At 48.9% G+C, this 20,450-nt stretch overlaps 1 protein-coding gene across 2 annotated transcripts; it reads left to right on the forward strand.

Moving 5' to 3' along the window:
- Nucleotides 1–223: 223 nt before the first annotated feature.
- Nucleotides 224–9,607, forward strand: MLEC (malectin; the record flags this gene model as incomplete). 2 transcript variants are annotated; one of them, XM_079717534.1, is made up of 5 exons in its annotated part: nt 224–449; nt 6,038–6,216; nt 6,936–7,112; nt 7,218–7,275; nt 8,662–9,607. In XM_079717534.1, 5 exons carry the CDS (start codon nt 224–226, stop codon nt 8,889–8,891), a joined length of 870 nt encoding a protein of 289 aa, XP_079573660.1. In that variant the 3' UTR covers nt 8,892–9,607. The 2 variants fall into 2 exon arrangements, with proteins under 2 accessions (XP_079573660.1, XP_079573661.1); XM_079717535.1 differs by lacking the exons at nt 6,936–7,112; nt 7,218–7,275.
- Nucleotides 9,608–20,450: the final 10,843 nt, after the last annotated feature.

Consider the following 20,450-nt stretch of genomic DNA (forward strand, 5'->3'; position numbering starts at 1 on the left):
CCGGGTGCTGATTGGCTGCAGAGTCGTGGCCGGGGCTGGGAGGTGGGGTAGGTTGTTCCTGAGGTGGGAGGTGGCACCCGTGGCTGAGAAGTAGGCCTGAGAGAGACATGTCTCCGGCGGCTGAGGCACAGCGGCCCGTGGCGCTGTTTTTCTGAGTCCGGGGCGGCCTGGCGGGGCTGAGGACAAGGCTCGGCGGAGGCTGCCCCCCGCTGTGGAGGCCGCCATGCTGGGCGCCCGGGCGGTTGAGGGAGCCGCCGTGGCGCTCCTGCGACTGCTGCTGCTGCTGCTGCTGCCGGCGCTCCGCGGACCGGGGCTCGGCGTGGTGGGCTCGGCTGGGGCCGGGCTGCCCGAGAGCGTGATTTGGGCCGTCAACGCCGGCGGAGAGGCGCATGTGGACGTGCACGGCATCCACTTTCGCAAGGACCCTTTGGAAGGCCGGGTGGGCCGAGGTGAGAGCCCCTCGGCTGAGCCGCCGGATCCCGGGCCTGCCGTGCCCGGCGCAGCGCGCCGAGGGCTGCGGGCCCCGAGCCCCTTCGTCGACCCTGGGGCCACGTCTCTGGAGCGAAGTTTCTCTCTACGGTTTCCTCGGGAACCCGATCAGAGCCCAGAGCCTGGCACTGGCTCGAAGCTACCTAGAGCCGTCGAGGCAGAGAGTTGGCGAGAAGTGATATTTGGACCTCGCATCCTGCATTTTCTTAACCCCTCACCTCCACCCAAGCTAGGAGAGTAAAGACGAGGGCGGCTTATTGCCACCTTGAGGCCTCACGGGTTTTTCGGTTATCGCTGTCCGTGACCCGGAGGTTCTGCTCGCCTTTCAAGTCAGTTTCTGGTATATTCCTGCCGACCCAGAAATGGGCCGCTTTCTTTACCCTCTCTGCAGGAGCGGGGCTTGATTCTTAGCCAGAATGGAAAGGAATCTTCGAAGAGGATGGGCCAGGAAAGTTTGATTGTAGCCTCCTCCCCCAACCCCCTTTGGAGCGGGGCATGTGTGCATAAAAGTAGAAGCTGCAGGCCCTTTCCAGAGGGCGGTTATGTCGAAACCATACTGCACAGGGGGCTGGTGGTGTGTCACCTGGGTCAGCCAGAGTAAGGTCTGAATATTCCGTCTGCGAGTGCGGAGAACCTACCCTAAGTGGTCCTGAGAGGTGTGATTCCAGCTTATGGGAAAAATGATTTTGACTTAATTGATTGAGCAACAGTAGTTTTGACAGAGCTGCACAGTTCTCAAAGTTAGTGTAAGAACTGCCACGGGAGCTGGTTAAAAATACAAATTCCAGACCTGTAGATTAAACCCAGGTTTCTGCACCCAGGGCTTCTGATGTAGGACATCTGCAGACCACTCTTTGGGAAAATCTGCTCTAGACTCTGTTTCTTCTGTTAGTAGGATTGGAAAACAGGATTAAGAAGGAAGTTCCTCGCTTCATGTGTTGGAAGGAGATTTATGCCGTATGCTGGGTTCAGAGGCTGCCAGATTGGCAATATGCCATCTCCAGAAAAGTAGGAGACAGACTTTCTCACTCTTTTTTCCACGATGCCAGATTTGGCTCTTGCCTTTCCTAAAGGGTTTAACTTAGTTCTTCCAACCAAGTTAATTGCAGTGTCCTGGAGTTTGTTATATTGGGGAGTTTATTGCTTCCATACATGTCACGGTGTTGGGACACAGAGCTGTTTTCTGAAGCACTATGTTTGTCTTCAGTTTAGCTCTGGAATTTATTTAGCCCTGGCATGTAGGTCTCAGTAGCCTGGGTTCAGCTGAGTCAGGGCCCTGGTCTGTAGCAGCTGTAACAGCAGCCAAAGCCAGACTTAATAGCAGGAGGTCATTGCTATCTCCATCCTGGACCCTTCCTCTTTCTTCATGGGTGTGGGCAGGGAGGAAGGAGACCGTTTGTGGACTTTGCCTCTAGAGATAGCCATGGTGAGACAGTGTGCAGATGGTTCCTTTCACTTAACAGATACCAGGCTTTACATAGGTTACATTATTCTCTTTGGTCCGTTGTGCAGAGGAGGGAGCTAAGACCACACAGGTTTAGTCGCCAGCTACTCCCCTTATTCAGAAATCCTGGTTTTAATTTGCTGGTGCCGGTGGGTTTGGTTTTTTTTTTTTTTTTTTTTTGGTCTGGTCAGCACTCAGCCGGGCTCTCTGTCCTTGGGTTATTGGCTCATGGTCGCAGTTCCTTTGGAAGAGTTTATTGTAGCAGGTAAAAGTATGCGACTTACCAAATTACCAAAGCTCATGTGTACTGGAGTCCTGTCTCAGACCCTGCCACTCCATAAACGGAGGCTCCTTGCTCCACGCCGGCGGTCCATTTGGGTATGAATTGTAGCAGTATTAAGGCGTGGATGGAGAGTAGAGGGCGGTTGTGGGCTTGTAGGCTGTTGTAGCTTGGACCAGCCAGTTGCAGCATTGCACTTGGAGGGCTCCTGAGAGTAGCATTTTGCTGGCTTTAGGTCTAGGGCTGAGAAGTGATTTATCTTCCTCTCTCAGAAGGCAGCTCTCTAGTTTCTTTCTGTGCGAAGGAGTCAGCACCACCAAGGGTGGTGCAGCGGTTCCCTCTGCCTGCCCTTCTCTGGCACGGTTTGGGTAAGGGTTGCCAGGTATTTGGAGACCCTTGCCCCCTGCAGCTATTTATACTAATTGCGGTAGGAGCTGTACGTCTTTCTTTCCCTGCCTGTGATGTTGTTTCCAGCACGCGAGGAAAGTCCATTTTTATGTTGAATGAATTCAGGTATTTGTTGCCATGTTAATCCAGATAAGAGTTTGGCCTGCTTTTGAACTTGCTGTTTCTCTATAGCGTCTTTGTAGTTCAGCATTCTCGTAACGGTGAGTGGCCCAGGGCACCCAGTGGCTTTTGCTTTCAAAGGCACTTCATAATGTTTATTAAATTTCATTTCTGCCTTGAGGATAGCTAGTGCTCATAGAAGATGCTGACAGCCTGGGAAAGGCTTCTTTCAACACGTGTGCTTCAGCAGATGGAGGTACCACTACCGAGAGTGATTCAGAAGCACTCCGTGTGGGATTTTGGCGTGCTCTGCATTCCAGGTCCTTTTTAACTTGCTCTTTCTGGGTTCCTCTTGACTCTGTGGTGGAAAAGACCTGGTTATTTGGCTTGAGGGCATTGAACTTGGCTTGGTTTTAGGAGATATTTCCTCTTCATAGAAGGATGCCCGCTAGTCATTTGTATGACCTTGAAGTATTCGCTTTCCCTCTCTTGAGCCTTGTTTTCCTTCTTCATAAAACTTGTCATGCTTTTGAAATCAGTGACACGAGTCTGAAAGTTCTGCCCAGAGTAGGTTAAAGTGTCTTTATCTTTTTCTTTGCTCAGTGACCTTTTACATGGAATTAAAAGTGGAGCAGAATGTGGCTCTGGAGGGGAAAAAAGCTGGCCAGGGGCCTGAGCCCATCGGATGACTAATTCTGTAGACCTAATTCTGAAGACCCTTTCCTTTTGGCTGGGGAAGGATTTGGCTTTGGGGAGATAAGAGCTTGAAAAGATAGTGTGAGAGAGACACTGCTACCTCTGATTTGCTTAAGGCCAAGGGATTTGCTTAGAATTCTCTTCCTGTACTGCCACATAAGGGGCAGGCTTTGTTTGCAGGCCCTCCTAGCAGCAGTTCACTGGTAGAGAATTTAGGTAGGTGATACCCCATTTTCTAGGTGAGAAAACACCTAGAGAAGACAACTTGTTCCACATCACATAGTAGGTGGCAGAGCCAGGATTCAAATCCAGACCCATCTTACCTTCAAACCTGGGCTGAATTTTTCAAGTAGCCTGGTGACTCCATTGTCTAGAGCTAAAAAGCTGCGGACATAGTGTGGGCCCTTTGGTCCCCCTCCTTCTTTGGCTAACTATCTGAACCACGTCGTGCCAGCTGCAGTGGTGTGCTGCGTGTGTACACTATTTCAGAGAAACGTAGCTGTGAATGCATAAAGGCTCGGGGGGTGGGCGGGGAGAAAAAGTCCTTTTTGCTATTGTCCCTTTTGGGACTTGGGCAAAACTTTGCTTGTGGCAAGTCTCGTTGGAAAGCCACTTGGGAAAATATTTAAAGATAATTCCAAGATTGTTAAGTAGTTTTTTGCTCACATGGCAGAGTTTTCATAGCCGTGGGACTGAGAGTGCCCCAGATTACATTACTGTCAGTTTCTCACTTTTTCCATGCTGGAAGGGGGGAAAAATGATTCTCTACACATGCACAACCTTTTCTGTGGCTCTGAAAAGCAAATCTAGTGACCGTTCCAGATTTGTAAGGATCACGGTCCTTGAGGGAGAGGGAGATTCTTAGAACTCAGTTGGAAGAGGACTGGCAATCTTTTAATCTTTACAGGTTTGTGGTCTGAGCCTGGGACGGAGCTGGGCCAGCTGGCGGTATACCCTTTGCAGTGCTACTCAGCCCCCACCTTCTTAGATTTCTTGAGGAGAAATAGGAAGAAAAAAATGTCTGGAGACAAAAGTGCAATGAGTTTCCTGTTCATTGTCTCATCGGTGCATCTCATCTCCCAGCTGCCATTCACTTACAGGAACCGTTAACACTTCTGTTTATTTTTCCAAGGGCTTGACCTTAGCCATTGGATCTTTTAGTTACTCTTTTACCTCCCTTAGAGATAAAAGATCCTCTCCCTTGGAGTTTCAGAAGATAAAGCTCCCGGGATGACCACTCTCAAACGTCACCCAAAGGATCTAGATGCCAGATGTCTTCAGAGTCACCGTGTGAGATTGGAAGACGGTCTTAAAATCTTAATTCCAAGGCTTCTCCTCCAAGGTGGAGGAGAGACTAGGCCCATGTACTGAAATCACTGCTAAATATGTGGTTTGGAAAGTATCAATAGATTGATGGAGCCCTGGAAAGCATAGCTAGTCATCTCTGCGGCTGGAGTGTGGAATCTTATATTTGAGGAAAGACCTGGGTATAGTTTGTAACGTGGGGGAAAGAAAAACATGTACAGATCCGTCTCCTACTAAGATTGGGGGCAGGCTTAGGGCAACAGAGGTTTTTGGCTCTTCTGATACCCACCCAAGTAAGAACTTTTTACTATTACTCCACCTTACTCCTTGTCTGTCTGAAATGGGAAAGGTGGCTCCCTCTGGACCTGGGCATCTTAGGCCAGAGGTGCCAATAGGACCGTGGCACATTTTCTTTCCCTGCTAGGGTGGCTCTGGCCCTGTGGAGAGGAGTGCATGGCTTGACTGCTCTGCAGGCACCTCCTTTGTTGCCATTTGTTCATTCAGCGAATCATATTGAGTGCCTCCGTATGCGCCAGGGCCTGTGTCAGGTGCTGGGGATATAGTAGGGGCTTTTTTTCCTTGCGGTTTGTCTGGGGGAAAGTTCAAGAGCCTGCGTGAGGTTGAGTTCTATGAGTCTGTGGGAAGTAAGGTGTTTGGACGCAAAGGAAATTAGAGAGCATCACATCCTTTTTTTAATGCACATACTTCTTTTGACCAGCCTTGGAACTTTTTGAATGAAATAATTATAAAAAGCAGCCAAAGCTGGTATCTTAATTTGTAGTAAAGACAATGAAGAATGACTTTCCTAACAGATATCCTGTTTTTTATTTAGACTGAGCTTTTCTGAATGAGAAAAAAAAAAAAAACATTCTTTGAACTTAATTGTCTTGCTGTGTTCCTGGCCATCCCCCTGGTTTTATGAGGTTTCTCTGAAGCTCTCCCTCACCAGGGAGCCCAGCAGCTGTAGCACAGTGTTTTGTTCTAGTAATGAGTTAGACTTGTTCCCTTCCCATCACTCTGGATATAGTTGGGGAAAAGTCATTTTCACGTACTTTCAAAAAGTCCCAGTATGAGGGTTATGGGAGCTTCTTGGGGTGATCAGTGCTTGGTTTCTTTCATTTTACTCTTCCTTGGTAACGGGTATCTGATTCTTGCCTTTGTGGCTGGTCTCTTGAGAGTCAGGTGCAATGTGGGTGGCCCCTTCCCCTGGGAGGGTTATTAGCATAGCTCTGCAAATGCCTCTGGTGGTTCTGGGGTCTCCACTCTTCTTTTCTGTTTTGCCTCTGACATGGTTTCTCTTTGTCTTTTGTGCCCAGCCTCTGACTATGGCATGAAACTGCCAATCCTGCGTTCCAACCCCGAAGACCAGATCCTGTATCAAACAGAGCGGTACAATGAGGAGACCTTTGGCTACGAAGTGCCCATCAAGGAGGAGGGGGACTATGTACTGGTGTTGAAATTTGCCGAGGTCTACTTTGCACAGTCCCAGCAGAAGGTGAGGCCTGGTCAGGCCCCTGCTTGACCAGTGGGATGTTACCACTTTCGGATAGCCCTCTGCCAAGGCCCAGAGAGTGTGAGACGCGTTCCCAGAAGGGAGGAACAGATGAGCTTTGAGGAAAAGCTGGATTTTTTTTTTTTTTTTTTTTAAAGGCCATACCATGTGGCCTGCGGGATCTCAGTTCTGCAGCCAGGGATCAAACCCGGGCCATGGCAGTGAAAGCCCAGAATCCTAACCACTAGGCCACCAGGGAACTCCCAAAGCTGGATTCCTTTTGCCCAGCTGTGTCCCATTACTACACGACTGAACTTGCCTTGGGGTTGGTGACAGAAGGCTACGCCAGAATCCTAGTTCTTGGCCACTAACTAATCCTCTTCAGGCCCTCCTGGTTATAGCCTCTCCCTTCTTGGTTGTTAGCACCTTCTTGTTTTTAGCCCTGTTCTCTTCCTGTCCCTTCCTCTGAATTTCCTTCTTTCCATGTTGAGCTTTTTGTTTGTATTCTTTGTTCCCTATGGCCAGTGTGCGACCTTGACAGTGAAGGAACATGGCTTTGATTTGGCTCAGGTAAAGGACTCTAGCCACCCTGGAGTATATCCAGTCCTGTCATTCCTTGAATTACTTTTGAACTTGAAGCCCAGGCAGGTACCTGATGTCCAACTGGGGAAGGGGTGTGAAGCGGGTGGTTTTGACATTGTCTCCTTTTCTCATCTTGGCAGGTATTTGATGTGCGATTGAATGGCCATGTTGTGGTGAAGGACTTGGATATCTTTGATCGCGTTGGGCACAGTACAGCTCATGATGAAATCATCCCGATGAGCATCAGAAAGGGGAAGCTGAGTGTCCAGGGGGAGGTGTCCACCTTCACAGGGAAACTCTACATCGAGTTTGTCAAGGTAATGCTCCTACTCTGCCCTCACAGCTGAGGACGAACTCAAAAGAATGGGTGCAGGGGGATATTTGCTGCTGTGTGGAGTTGACCGCTGTTTCCCATTTCCTAGGGATACTATGACAATCCCAAAGTCTGTGCACTCTACATCATGGCTGGGACAGTGGATGGTAAGTTGTGTTTCTGATCTGCTTTTTTTTTTTTTTGTGGTACGCAGGCCTCTCACTGCTGTGGCCTCTCCCGTTGCGGAGCACAGGCTCCGGACGCGCAGGCTCAGCGGCCATGGCTCACGGGCCCAGCCGCTCCGCGGCATGTGGGATCTTCCTGGACCAGGGCACGAACCCGTGTCCCCTGCATCTGCAGGCGGACTCTCAACCACTGCGCCACCAGGGAAGCCCTCTGATCTGCTTTTTGACGTGGTCTGAAGGATCTGATCGAGGAAGCCCTTGGGGGATGGTTTAGCTGATCGATGTTTTGAAAACACTAATACTTAAAGCCAGACTGTGGGGAACCCAGAGTCCAGTGGCCAGGGGTGAAGTGTAGCATGGTGCTAGCCGTAAGCTTCTGAGTAAGATCTGTGTTCACATCTTGCTGCCCCAATTAATCAGCGGATTGGTTTTGGATAAAATCCTTTAACCCTACTGTAAATTGGGATTAATAATGTGACCTATGGTGTGCCCTGAGCCTTGTAGTCATTTGGAATTGCCTAAAACTCATCCTTATTCTGTTTCTTTGACATCTGTGTCCTGGGGGCAGAAAGAAGAAAAAGGCAGAAGGAAGGGTCCTTGAGTGTTTTGGTGTGCTCCAAGAGAGTGCAGCATTGCTGGGCTGCACTGAGCAAAACTTCATTTACTTATGTCTCCCTGTCCTTGGGATCCAGCCTGAGAGTACATCTCTTTCTCAGGGTTGAGGGTCCTGGCTGCCAGCTTTCCCAGGCTGATTTTTGCAGAGAAAGTTTCTGTCTTAGTGACTTTTCTCCCCCATCCCACCTCTGTGCCTTTCCCCACCTCATCCTGGATGCACCGAGGCTCGCATCCTATTGTTTTGACATCCCAGAGGATGTCTTGCCACCAAACTGATTTGTAGCCAGAGTCCCTCAGGAGGGGACAGAGAACAGAGGGATAGTGTGTGCTGAGAACCCACAACTCTGTGGATCAGCTATTCCTTGATTGCTGTGTGAATCAAAAGGGAATGTGGGATCGTAGGAGGGAGGAGGAGAGGTTTGAAAAGGTTAATCTCTGGGTGTCGGGTCATTGTCCTTGTCCAGTCTGGTTCTTTCTGGGCTCTGAAGAAGTAGGACAGGAAGGGGAGGTAGTGAACCTCTCCGTGCTCAGGGCTTTTACTACGTTTTAGTTAAATCTAAAGAAGACAGATGTTTGCGCAGCAATCTGCTGTTCTCTAGGCTGGGAACTGTTTCTGCTCCTTCCTGTGGATCCTGCTTAAGTGCATCCTGCTTAGGTCACAGGGCCTCTTTACTGTGACTCATTTACTGCCCTTAAGGGCCTCACTTAAATGCCATGGGTCCTACTTAAAAAGTGTTCTTCTTCTTGTGTCAGATGTACCAAAGCTGCAGCCTCATCCAGGACTGGAGAAGAAAGAAGAGGAGGAGGAGGAGGAAGAATACGATGAAGGGTCTAACCTCAAAAGACAGACCAATAAGAACCGGGTGCAGTCGGGCCCCCGCACGCCCAACCCCTATGCCTCGGACAACAGCAGCCTCATGTTTCCCATCCTGGTGGCCTTCGGAGTCTTCATTCCAACCCTCTTCTGCCTCTGCCGGTTGTGAGAACAAATCACCATCCTGAACAGGTGGAGGGGTGTGGGAAAGAAACCAAACATGTTGGTTTGGGTTTCTGTATTTTTTACAGTGATTAACAAAAACAAACAAATGAAACACACACACACACACACACACACACACACACACACACACAAAATTAAAGGAGATGAAAAGAGGCGGAGTGAGTAGAGAGCAGCCCTCATCCACCACCTGGTCCTAGACCTGCTCCAGTCCTAGTTCTCTCTTTGTGGTGGCCTCCAGCTGTCTCTTTTCTCTCCAGGGTACATAGGGTAAACTGGATCCTACCTGGTCCAGGATCTTCATCCGTAAACGCAGTGGAGAGGACTCTGAACTCAGAGCAGACACGGTTCCTTTTTTTAGGTTAGAAATTAACAGCAGGGAAATGTCATCTTCTTACCTGAGAAGACTAGCTCTGGGAGTTGGGTATATTCTGAAGTTATGTCCAGATAAGTTTTCAGATGTCCTGGGATTCAAAGTGTGTGTGTGTGTGTGTGTGTGTGTGTGTGTGTGTGTGTGTGTGTGTGTGTGTGTGTGTGTGTGTGTGTGTGTGTGTGTGTGTGTGTGTGTGTGTGTGTGTGTGATTCAAAGTGTGTGTGTGTGTGTGTGTGTGTGTGTGTGTGTGTGTGTGTGTGTGTGTGTGTGAAGGTGTATAATTTGTATGATAAAGATGAAAACGGAAGGGGGATTAAAAAGAAGAAAGAAAAGTAGATACTTCCTTACTTGGAAGCCTTTCTGGTTTTAGCCCAATGATGGTTCCACCTTAAGTGTTTGAGCTTTGTCATTGCTTGTCTCCCGGACATGTGCCAGTTAGAGAACTGTCTGGTATCCGAGACGATTAGTTTATATCAGGTCCTCAAGTTGCCTCTGACTTCTTACCACAAACAAATCATTTTGATTTCAGTGCCTGTTGGGGACTTGATTTCCTCTCTCTCTTTTTTTCTGAACCTGGCTCATTTGAAATCTCTCTCTCAACCATCCCGCTAAGTTATTGCCAAGAAGAGAAGGAGACATAGGGATTTGGGGTTCCCTCTGCTTGAATGTCTTATCCTCCACCACCTCACCTTACTGGTACCTCCCTCCCTGGATCTCTGAGCCAGCAGCCAGGAGGACCTGACCCAGCAGTTCTTTTATTGGCCCCTTTGTAGGGTCTTGCTGCCAGGGGACAGGGATGCTTTCCAGCCTGCAGCAACAGAACACTTGACCTTAAAAGTCTCTTCTGGTCTTTGGATCAGAAAAGGCTTATGTTAGCATAACTTAAGAGCAACCTCGGAGACTTGAACCCTACTAAGTGACTGACCACTGTTGAGAGTATCTAGTACCTGATGTTCATTTATTCCCACATCCTTCCATGTCACGGTTCAACCAGTTTTGGTTTAAGCCTAGAGCTGCCCCAAGGAGCTAGACTGATTGTCTGTATCTGGCCCAGTGACGCCTCTCACTGACCTTAATAGCCTGCCCTTTTTGTCCTTTCATTTCCTTGTCCAAGTCTCAGCCAGGTTCTTGATGTGATGGGGCTGAAAGATTGCCAGTCAGCCATAGTCTTGGCAGCTCTGAAGCCACCCTTAGCCTCTAAGTGTCTGTCTTGAATTCCATGGGAAAATTTCTGCAGGAAGTGAGGCTTCCTTGTTCCTCTCCTTTCTGGTCCCTGTCATCCTTTTCCCAGTTAGGGGAGCAATGAGGGAGGACCCAGCTAAGCTACAAGGAATTTTGTGGATGGAAAGCCGCAGGATTAGCTTATGCTTGGGTTGGAGCAGCATAGAATCTCAGGCCAGGCTCATCTTTTTAGAATGCGTTTAATTTTGAGTTTGTCTCTTTGGATATGTTTTCCAAGAGCTCCATATATTTGAACTGCTCATTATGTGACTAAGTAGCCCTTGGGCTCATGTCCTGGGTTTTGGTTCTTAATGAGTTACTCCAGGTCAGCATTTAGTCCTTTGAGAGTCGTAGCCCTTTATTTCAGCTGTGACTTAGGCCTCAATACTTGGGTACTGAGTCAGGCAGCTGGACAGCTGCGGCCTGGAGCTATAATCAGAGGAACACTTCTGGAGTGCTTCATGAAGCTCCCTGCATTACAGGATGATGTCCTGAAGCCTTGGTCCTGGGGACCACCTGCCTGGGGCAGTGGACGTCCTGACTATTAATTGGGCTTCTGACAGGGGCTTCGAGTCCCATTCCGTCACAGCTCTCCAAAGCCGTAGGCTACTGCCAGTGGAGTAAACAGGATGCTGCCTCCATTTTGCCTTGTTCATTAGTTTGCCTGGGTCTCTCTGAGGAAGGAGGGCTCCCCGCCTCCTCACCTCAACCCTTCCCTTCGGTGACTCAGAGTCTCAGAAGGAAACCCTGGCTCCTGGGGCCATTTCCTAACGGTACTGTAAGCCAAGCAGCTTTGCTTCTGCCTCTGTTTCCAAGCCCACCCTTTCCCCCTGAGCTCAGGGATAGGGACGGGCACTTTCCTCTTTGGTTGTGTCTAAAAGGAAGGAACATCTTTCTGTGGCTCACAAAAACTAAAGGGGAAGTGAGGAAACAGGAAGAAGTATGGGGGCAGCTGGGGTAGAGGCCCCTGGAGCCAAGCACACCCAGATCACAGAGCTGCCCAGGGCTGGTTACGGTTGGCTTGTGATGCTGAACTTGAAAGTTTTTTTTTTTTTTTGGCTCTTTCAAGATGATATAGGTACATGAAATTTGGGTTAAAGGGGTGGGGATGGGGTACTCTTTATTTTTATTTTTGTATTGTGTATGTCAAGAATTACTCTGTTGTTCATCTTTTGCTTTTTGCACTGTTTGTCCCCACGTCTGTATCCTGAGCTGGTGCTAGGGGCTGAGAGGCTGCGCTGTAGGGGAGTCTGGCTGGGATTGGGGAGGTGAGAAGTCACGCCCGTTAGGCGTAAGGAAGGAGAGGCCTGGGCTCTTCTACTGGATCCACGCTCGTCCTAGGATTTTAGATCTTCCTGAGCCCAGCTGGCCAAAGCCAAGAGCAGATAGCCAAGGTGAAACTCTTGTTGCCAGAAGTGTGGCTTGGGTTCAGTTTCCGGGTGGACTGGGCAAAGATGTCTGAGGGAGGTGGGCTGAGAGTCTGCAGTGTAGCCCTGATTTGGGTCAGGGACCAACTGGCCTCTAATCAGACTTTTTGGGGGCTTCACTCATTGCTGACGGGAACATCATGCCAGGAAACAATCTTTGGGACCCATGTCCCCTAAACCAGTTACGTTTTTCTAAAAAAGCCTCCACTATTGAGGAGAAGCTGCTCAGTGTTTACCTTGCGTTCTGGTGACTTGAAAGGTGGTTCTCTTTGTGTCAGTGGTGTCAGACTTGCAGGAGGACCACAGGGCCTGCAGGCCCACCTGTTGGTTTGAGAGTGTGATCTTGTTTTCTTGTTCCCACTGTTTGCCTAAGAGATACTGGCCTGAAATTGGAGGATCACAGTAGAGGTCACTTAGGCTTGGAAGAGATGGGGTGAAGTTTGAGTTAAGTTTACCCCGCCCCCTTTCTTTGCCTGTGAACTGTTTAATCCAGTTTTAGAATTGTGATTTGACTTCTTTTCTTTTTGGAGAAGCTTCTGTTTTAAGGAATTTCTCTTCCTCCGTATCCTGCCTCTGCCCTCTCCTGGGAAGGCCTGGCCATGGCTTCTAGAATCTCAGTTGAACTTCAGAAAACAGCAGCAGTATTTTCCCTTTCCTAGCACTTATATTCCTTTCCCTAGAAATTGGTTTACCTTGGGAAGCACAGGGGGAGAATCAGCAGGATCTTGACCCTCCCTGGGGATTGGGGAAGGACCCACCCGGCCAGCACAGTGCCTTGTCCTCTCCTGCTCTGAGCCAGGGTGGGCGTTCCCTCTAGATTCAGGTCTGGGCAGGGGGTCTCACAGTCCCTTCCTCCCCCTCCCCTTTGCTGCCTGGCTCTGACCTAATTCAGGTGTCTTCTTGCCTCGAGGAGCCTTAATGGCATCAAGTGGCAACGTTAATACCATCCTCCATGCCTCTCCAAAAGGACCTAGAAGAGCAGCTGAGCTTTCCAGAGTGAGAGACGAATAGATGCTCCTGTTTTAAAAAAACAAGTTGGGGAGGGAGGGTAAGCTTTGGGCCTCCTTCCGCTGTGGCCCCTGGGGAAGGAGCCTGGGGCGAGGCTAAGTGATGGTGCAGAAGCAGAACCAGAAACACCCAGGATCGGTTCAGAAACCAGAGAAGGAATCTGCCTTTCTTCTATGGGAAGATGTAATTAGGGACCAAAGAGCTCTAAGAAAATTGCAAAGAAGGCTTCACGTTCAAACTTAGGAGAGATCAGAGTAATTTTTCCCTTTCAGTCCGAGCTAGGACTCTTTCTGTATTTATACCTCTCCTGGGGCAAGAGGGCTAGATTTCCTCATTTTGTTACAAGACTAGGTTGGCACCAATGGGTCCGCTTCCCAGCGAGGGCGGTTTCTTCCCTGTACATGGGTGGCTTGCTGCCGCTGGTTTGTCCTTGCCCAGCTGCCTTTGGCAAGCTGGCTGTAGGCTGCCAAATCATTTGGATAAGGGCAGATGATTTGGGGCCTGGCTGGGTTGGCAGGAAAAGAGCAGGATGGATCTCTTGGGACGGGTTCCCCCCTCCCCACCCCCCAGGAGTATAAAAACAAGGAGCCAGGATTTTGCTGGCAGCCTGGGAAACAGTAGTGCCTGCTGGAGTTGGCACAGAGGGCCCTGGCACCTCTCGCATCCAGGCAGTCTTGTGAGAGGGGAGCACGTAGCACCAGGAAAAGCAGAACTCCATTCTCACCTCTATTTTGAGCTTTGGGGCTTTATTTCAGTACGAGGAAAAACAACAACAATCTGAAGTGCGCTTTCCGTCCTTTCAAAGGACAACTGTCGGGAAAGGAGGGCCGAGTTGCCAGGTGGGAGGGGAGAGTTGGCAGGGAGAGGCATTGTGGCAGAACCAGGAATGAGACATCCTTGACTCCTGTCTTCCCTGGTGTGTCATGATCCAGGGAATGAAAAGAAATTTGACCCTGGATTAGCTCCCTCCTTGGATTTTCCTTCCACCAAATTCTCCCACGCTTGGACCAGCTGCCCATTCAGAGCTCAGGGCAGCCTCTTCAACCACTACTGGCCTAACCTGGCTCATCAGGAAACCAACCCCACCCCTCTAGATCGGGCCTGGCTGCTCTATTCTGTACCAAGTACTGGACAATAGTGTCAAGTTCTTAGTAGCCCCTGTAGCTCCTACTCTAGATTCCCATCCTCTCCCTGCAGAGGCCAAACCTACTCTCTGTCTGTAGCCACAACACGCATTTCCAGCGACGCAGTGAGATGTGATTGAGGGCTGTGAACCTGGCTGGCCCGGGAAAGCTGTAGGGGTGGATAGAGCTCTTTCCTTCCGGGCTGTCTCCATCTGTCCCTACCCCTTCCATGCCCCACCCTACTCCCACCAAAAAGTAAAAAAATCAGGATGTTTTTCACTGTCCATTGCTTTGTGTTTTAATAAACAATTTGCAGTGACACTCTGTGTTGGGACTGAGTTTGAACTTGATTGCAAAGAAGTGACGTGATGGGGTGGGAAGAGGGAAACCCAGGGGTTCTCTTGGCTACTAAGGGTTCTTCCGTGATGAGTCTGGGAGCTTTCTTTTCTTTCCACCAGGATGTTTGGTTGAGGGAACGGAGTTTTGTTAAATGCTGCCCGGCCATTTCAACCAGCAGCGCATTCAAGGAAAAATAAACAGTTGTTATGTTTCCACTTTCACTGGAACACCAGGCCATGACACTTTCACTTCCAAGGCACACTGAGCCTGCTGCCTCCCCTCCCTTTTTCCCCTCAGCTTCCACGATAGCCTGTGGACAGACTAAGCCGTGGGACGGTTTTCTCTGCTTGCTCCTTTTCTGATGTGTTGTCAGTGTTGACAAGGGAAGGGGCAGGAAGAGCAGGAAGGGTTTTTTTTTTCCTATAATTTATCCATCACATTTTATAGCTGAGGAGCATGAAGCTCAAAAAACTTTAGTAATTTACCCCAGGCTAGTCAGTAAATGATCAAGCCAGGATTCAAACCCAGTCTGTTTGTCTGCAAAGCCCATGATCTTTCTAAGGCTATAAGAATAATAATTACAGACGTCTTTTATTGAGCCTTTGAAATGGGCCAGGCACAAGGCCAAGCAGTTTTACAGATGTTATCTCTGTTTAATCTTCAACCAACCAGCTAGTACTCACCTTTAAGAGGTGAGGTGACTTGCCGAAGACCACACAGCCAGCAAAAGGCAGAACTGAGGTTTTACACCAGGACTCTTGCTCTTAATCATTATTCTCTCCAGCCTTCCACTCCCGCCCTGATGCGATGTGCTGTGTTTCTCCAAGCAGGAATGGAGGCTGCTGGTTTGGGGAATGGGAGGGAGAGCTTGGCCTACCTCCCTCAGTTATCCCTTGAAGGGCAGAATTCAGCGCTCAGCTCCAAGAATGAAGCCTGTGTGGATGGAGTCTGTTCTCAGGGCCCAAATAAGCCAGGAGGCCCACAGAGCCTCATTCTTAGCTTGAACCCACCCATAACTGGAGTTCTTTACTAATTTAGACTTGGCTGTTACTATTTCAAGTAGCTTCGCATGAGCTGCCAAATGGGGAAGAGACCTGAAGAAGCCTTGCTCTAGGGACTCGCAGGGAGGGAAATTGACAGAAGATCTTGGGCCAAGTGCCGGGGGGTTGGGTTAAACCACTCTTGGGTCCAGATCTTAATCTCACTAAGGAAATCAGGCTCCCAGTTGGCTGGAGCCGGTGTGTCGGACCTTTCTCCGTACTTAGTACCCCATGCCCCTCCACCCCCCATAGAGGAAGAGAGATGAGTTTTTCCAACATTTACTGGAAAGCCTGTTGCCGTAGCAATGGTGAGGGGCTAAGGCAGAACAGAGGTGAAGCACAGAGGTGTGGAGTGGGCAGGCCTCTGCTCTCTAGCAACCTGAGATGGTAGGCACCTCACTGCGGTACTCTGGCCCAAGAGTCTTAGTTTTGTTTGTTGCTAACCACTTATATTAGTGAAAAATAACCCCACTTACTTTTTGGCTTGGGCCTTGTCCTAAGACTCCCTCTCCTGGGTTTTCTTACGGCTTCTACTTGCCTCCATCTGTTGCTTCCTCAAGCCTTGGTCCCCAGCTCGTTTCCTCTCTGCTCTGACTTGACTGTTCTTTTTGGTCGCCGCACTTTCCAATCCAGCTCCATGGCTTCTCCCTGCCCAGGGTGCCTGCCCTCAGCAGAGGGGTCCTGGAGAAAGAGGCCACTTAAATGTATTGTCATAGCGACCATTCATGAAACACTCTCCCTGGCACCAGCAGAGTGCTTTTCGTTGCTGTTTTCATCTCCGTTTTTAAAAATTTATTTTATTTATTTATTTTTGGCTGTGTTGGGTCTTTGTTGCTGTGCACAGGCTTTCCGTAGTTGTGGCGAGCAGGGGCTACTCTTCGTTGCGGTGTGCGGGCTTCTCATTGCGTTGGCTTCTCTTGTTGCGGAGCACGGGCTCTAGCTGTGTGGGCTTCAGTAGTTGTGACACGTGGTCTCAGTAGTTACGGCTCGTGGGCTCTAGAGTGCAGGCTCAGTAGTTGTGGCGTACAGGCTTAGTTGCTCCACGGCATGTGGGATCTTCCTGGACTAGGACTCGCCACCAGGGAAGCCCTCATCTCCTCTTTACAACCCTAGGAAAGACCAGTGACTAGCCTGACTTATAAATAAGAAAACTTAGGCTCAGAGGGCATAAATGACCTGCCCAAAGTCACATAGCTGGTAAGTGGCAGAGTGGGGACTGGAACTTAGCTCTGTCTAACCGCAAAGCCTGTGTTCTTAACGTCATGATGTACTACTTTTAAGAAGGAACCTTTTGAATGTAGATAACTGAAGAAGCTGGGTGTTGGTTATGTGGAGGTTTATTATATTATTCTTTCTCTAAAAAGAAAGTAACCTTTTAAGACTTAGTGATACAAAGTGCGTAAGTACATTTTAAAAATCGGGGGACTTCCCTGGTGGCTCGGTGGCTAAGAATCCGCCTGCCAATGCAGGGGACACGGGTTCAAGCCCTGGTCCAGCAAGATCCCACATGCCACAGAGCAACTAAGCCCGTGTGCCACAACTTCTAAGCTGTGCTCTAGAGCCCATGAGCCACAACTACTGAGCCTGCGTGCTACAACTACTGCAGCCCACGCACCTAGAGCCTATGCTCCGCAACAAGAGAAGCCACCGCAATGAGAAGCCTGCGCACCACAATGAAGAGTAGCCCCTGCTCACTGCAACTAGAGAAAGCCCACACACAGCAACGAAGACTCAACACAGCCAAAAACAAATAAATAAATAAAATATTTTAAAAAAATTTATATGGGGTGCAGGATGTGAAAACTCATCTTTCTTAGACCTACCTCTTTAATCCCTAGAGGATATACAGGTGTATTATCTTTGGTGTATATCTTTCATTTTATATGTATTTATATATATTTATATGTACGTACACACATATTTACATAATATATTTATTTTGCACATGTGCAAGTGTGCCTTTAGAATTCCATTAAGGAATTACTAAATCAAACAGTATATGCACAGGACTTTCCTGGCAGTCTAGTGGTTAAGACTCTGCGCTTCCACTGCAGCGGGTTCGGGTTCAATCCCTGGTCGGGGAACTAAGATCCCGCATGCTGCGCAGTGCGGCCAAAAACAAAACGAAACAAAACAAAAAGCAGTTTATGCACTTAAAATTTTGAAAGTTCTGCAAGGCTATGTGAATTTCCACCCACCAGTCTTGTGCTGTACCACTTTGGAATACGCCACAAATCCTTTTTGGAAAGAGGTGGGATATAAATAATAAATTAATGCTTTTAAAGAACAGCCCTCAGCCAGGGAGAGAAGTGACTTGGGTACTATGGAAATCACTAGCTCTGTTTCCCAGACCACAAGGCCTGCCTGCAGTCCCAGCCACGACTTGCTGATTCAGTGGATGCCATCCTTAGGGAAGCAGCAGGAAGGAGGACTGAACTTCCCTGCCTCGGCAGAAAAAAGCCCTCTGATGTCCTGCTTACCTTGGCCGCATCAGCTGTGGGCCCCACCTGCCTGGCCTGATTTGAGGCAGACTGCCTGGCAACTCTGGGACTGCCCTGGAAAACAGCCACTGTCACACCTCTTACAGTGAGGAAAATAACCAGCTTAAGGAGAGGGACTTGAAGAGCACCAAGCTGCGGTGTAAGGGAGGCCAGCCTTTCCACTCCAGTCTTCCCATGTCTGGCCCAAGGAGACGTTGGGGTTGCTATTTAATGCAGTCAATCTCTATTTTTCTTTTTCCACCCAACAGGGAATTAGTATATGTACTTTTCAGAAAACTTTTTTTTTTTAAAGAGCCTTTTGACATACCTTAGAAAGATCTGGTGAGGAGAGGCAGAGGCAGACTGGAGGTTATGGCCCTAATTTTTCCTACTCCCTCTTAAAAAGTAATATTTAAGGATATTTTTCATTTCTTTCTGTGTGTTTTCTATTCTCCTAAAGACATAATCTTTTGCTTTTTAACCACAGTTTATAGGTAGTGATCAGAGACAGGCCTCAACTCCCTTATATGGCAGTATTTATTTAAAATTTTTGGAGCAGAAAAAAGTGATCAAGTTTGAGGTGGCTTTTAAATTTTAAGAGATTTCAATAAGTCTACTTTGACTTAGAGTCTGCCTTCCAGACGCAGATCCTAAGTTAGTTATATTTATTTTTTTATTTATTTAAAGGTATACAAGCAGCCCATGATCATATGCTTGTTGTGATAAAATAGTGTAGAAGTAGCTCTAAAGAGTGTCAAAAGTGAATATATCCCCCTTTAATCCCTTCCAACACTCTCCTCCCCCAAGGGAACCTCACTTAACTCTAGTGTATATCCAAACCCCCTCCCGTGTAGTTACAGATAGAAATATTCATATACTTTCAATTTTTTTTTTTTTTTTTTTTTGCGGTACGCGGGCCTCTCACTGTTGTGGCCTCTCCTGTTGCAGAGCACAGGCTCCGGACGCACAGGCTCAGCGGCCATGGCTCACGGGCCTAGCCGCTCTGCGGCATGTGGGATCTTCCCAGACCGGGGCACGAACCCGTGTCCGCTGCATTGGCAGGCGGACTCTCAATCACTGCGCCACCAGAGAAGCCCTACTTTCAAATTTTAAACAAATGGGATTATGTGCCTTGTCCCCACCCCCACCCCCGCCAAACTATCTGTCTTTGAGATCTCTCAATACTAGTAAGTAGAGATGGACCTCATTCTTTTTTTTTTTTTTGCGGTACGTGGGCCTCTCACTGCTGTGGCCTCTCCCGTTGCGGAGCACAGGCTCCGGACACGCAGGCTCAGCGGCCATGGCTTACGGGCCCAGCCGCTCCGCGGCATGTGGGATCTTCCCAGACCGGGGCACGAACCCGTGTCCCCTGCATCGGCAGGCGGACTCTCAACCACTGCGTCACCAGGGAAGCCCCTGGACCTCATTCTTTTTAATAGCTGCATAACATGAATGGGTGCAACTGTAACTTGTTGTAATTTTTCAGTGTTACAAATGGTCCTGCAGTAAACATCTTCGTGCATACATGTAGGCTAAATTCCCGGATGTGGAATTGCAGGTAAACGGGTCAATACGTTTGTTATCATCCCTAAAAAGAGAAAAGCTGGGATCCAGGTAACTAGTCCTGGTGCTGAGGACAATGTTCAGTCAGCAAGTGATTGTGGGAAATGGCTCCATGCTAAATTCCCTTCTTGGTGATTCACAATCAAGTAGCATATTAAGAGTTCTGGAAATTCTTCAGTAACCACTTACTGCTGAGTAGTTTAAAAAGAATTGTTTGCAAAGGGAAATTGCAATGTGCAAATGTGTAATTCTTGTACACATCTTAAAATTTCCCTGAACAGTTTGGGAAGTCGCCCCCCCGGGTGGTAATCTCTCAAAGACAGGACATCATTTAGATAGGAACTGGCCACATACTGTTCCACCAGGCTGGGCAGCTGAGGTGGAGTCAGGTTTGGGTTTGGTCCAGGAACCAGGTGAGGCCTGTCAGCCACTCCCAAACCCCTCATGTCGGATGAGAGGGATCCAGCAAGTCCTGCATAAATCCAGGCTTTGAGGCTGACCAGTGGGGAGAGGGGTAGAGTTTCACTTCGACCTGAGTCTATCTAAGAGGTGACATCAACCTAGCAGACACACTTTGCATCAGTCAGGCCCAAGCCTCCAACAGAGAAGGGTGTCGATCCAGAATCTCTAGAGAAGGAGCCACTTGGGGTATAAGAGGGCAATGTCCTCCCCCCTCCCACCCACCTCCAGTCCTTGAAATCATGGTTAATTTCCATGGCTCAGTGCCAGATGTCACCCCCGAAGCCTCTCCCCTACCCCCTAGACCCCTCCTGTGTGCTCTGGTAGCACCTCTGCTGCAGCAATTAGCAGTCTGTTTTGTCTTCTGGTTCATTCATACTTACTGGGCTGGTCTAGAGGAAGGGCCACATGATGAATTATGTACCTCACAGTCTTCCCCAACAAAGTGGGAGCTCCTCCGTAGCCCGGTGCTGTTCAGGCCTTCCTTCACTCATTCGATCATCATTGAGCA

The sequence above is a fragment of the Hyperoodon ampullatus genome (assembly GCF_949752795.1).
Source record: "Hyperoodon ampullatus genome assembly, chromosome: 13".
NCBI lineage: Eukaryota > Metazoa > Chordata > Mammalia > Artiodactyla > Ziphiidae > Hyperoodon > Hyperoodon ampullatus.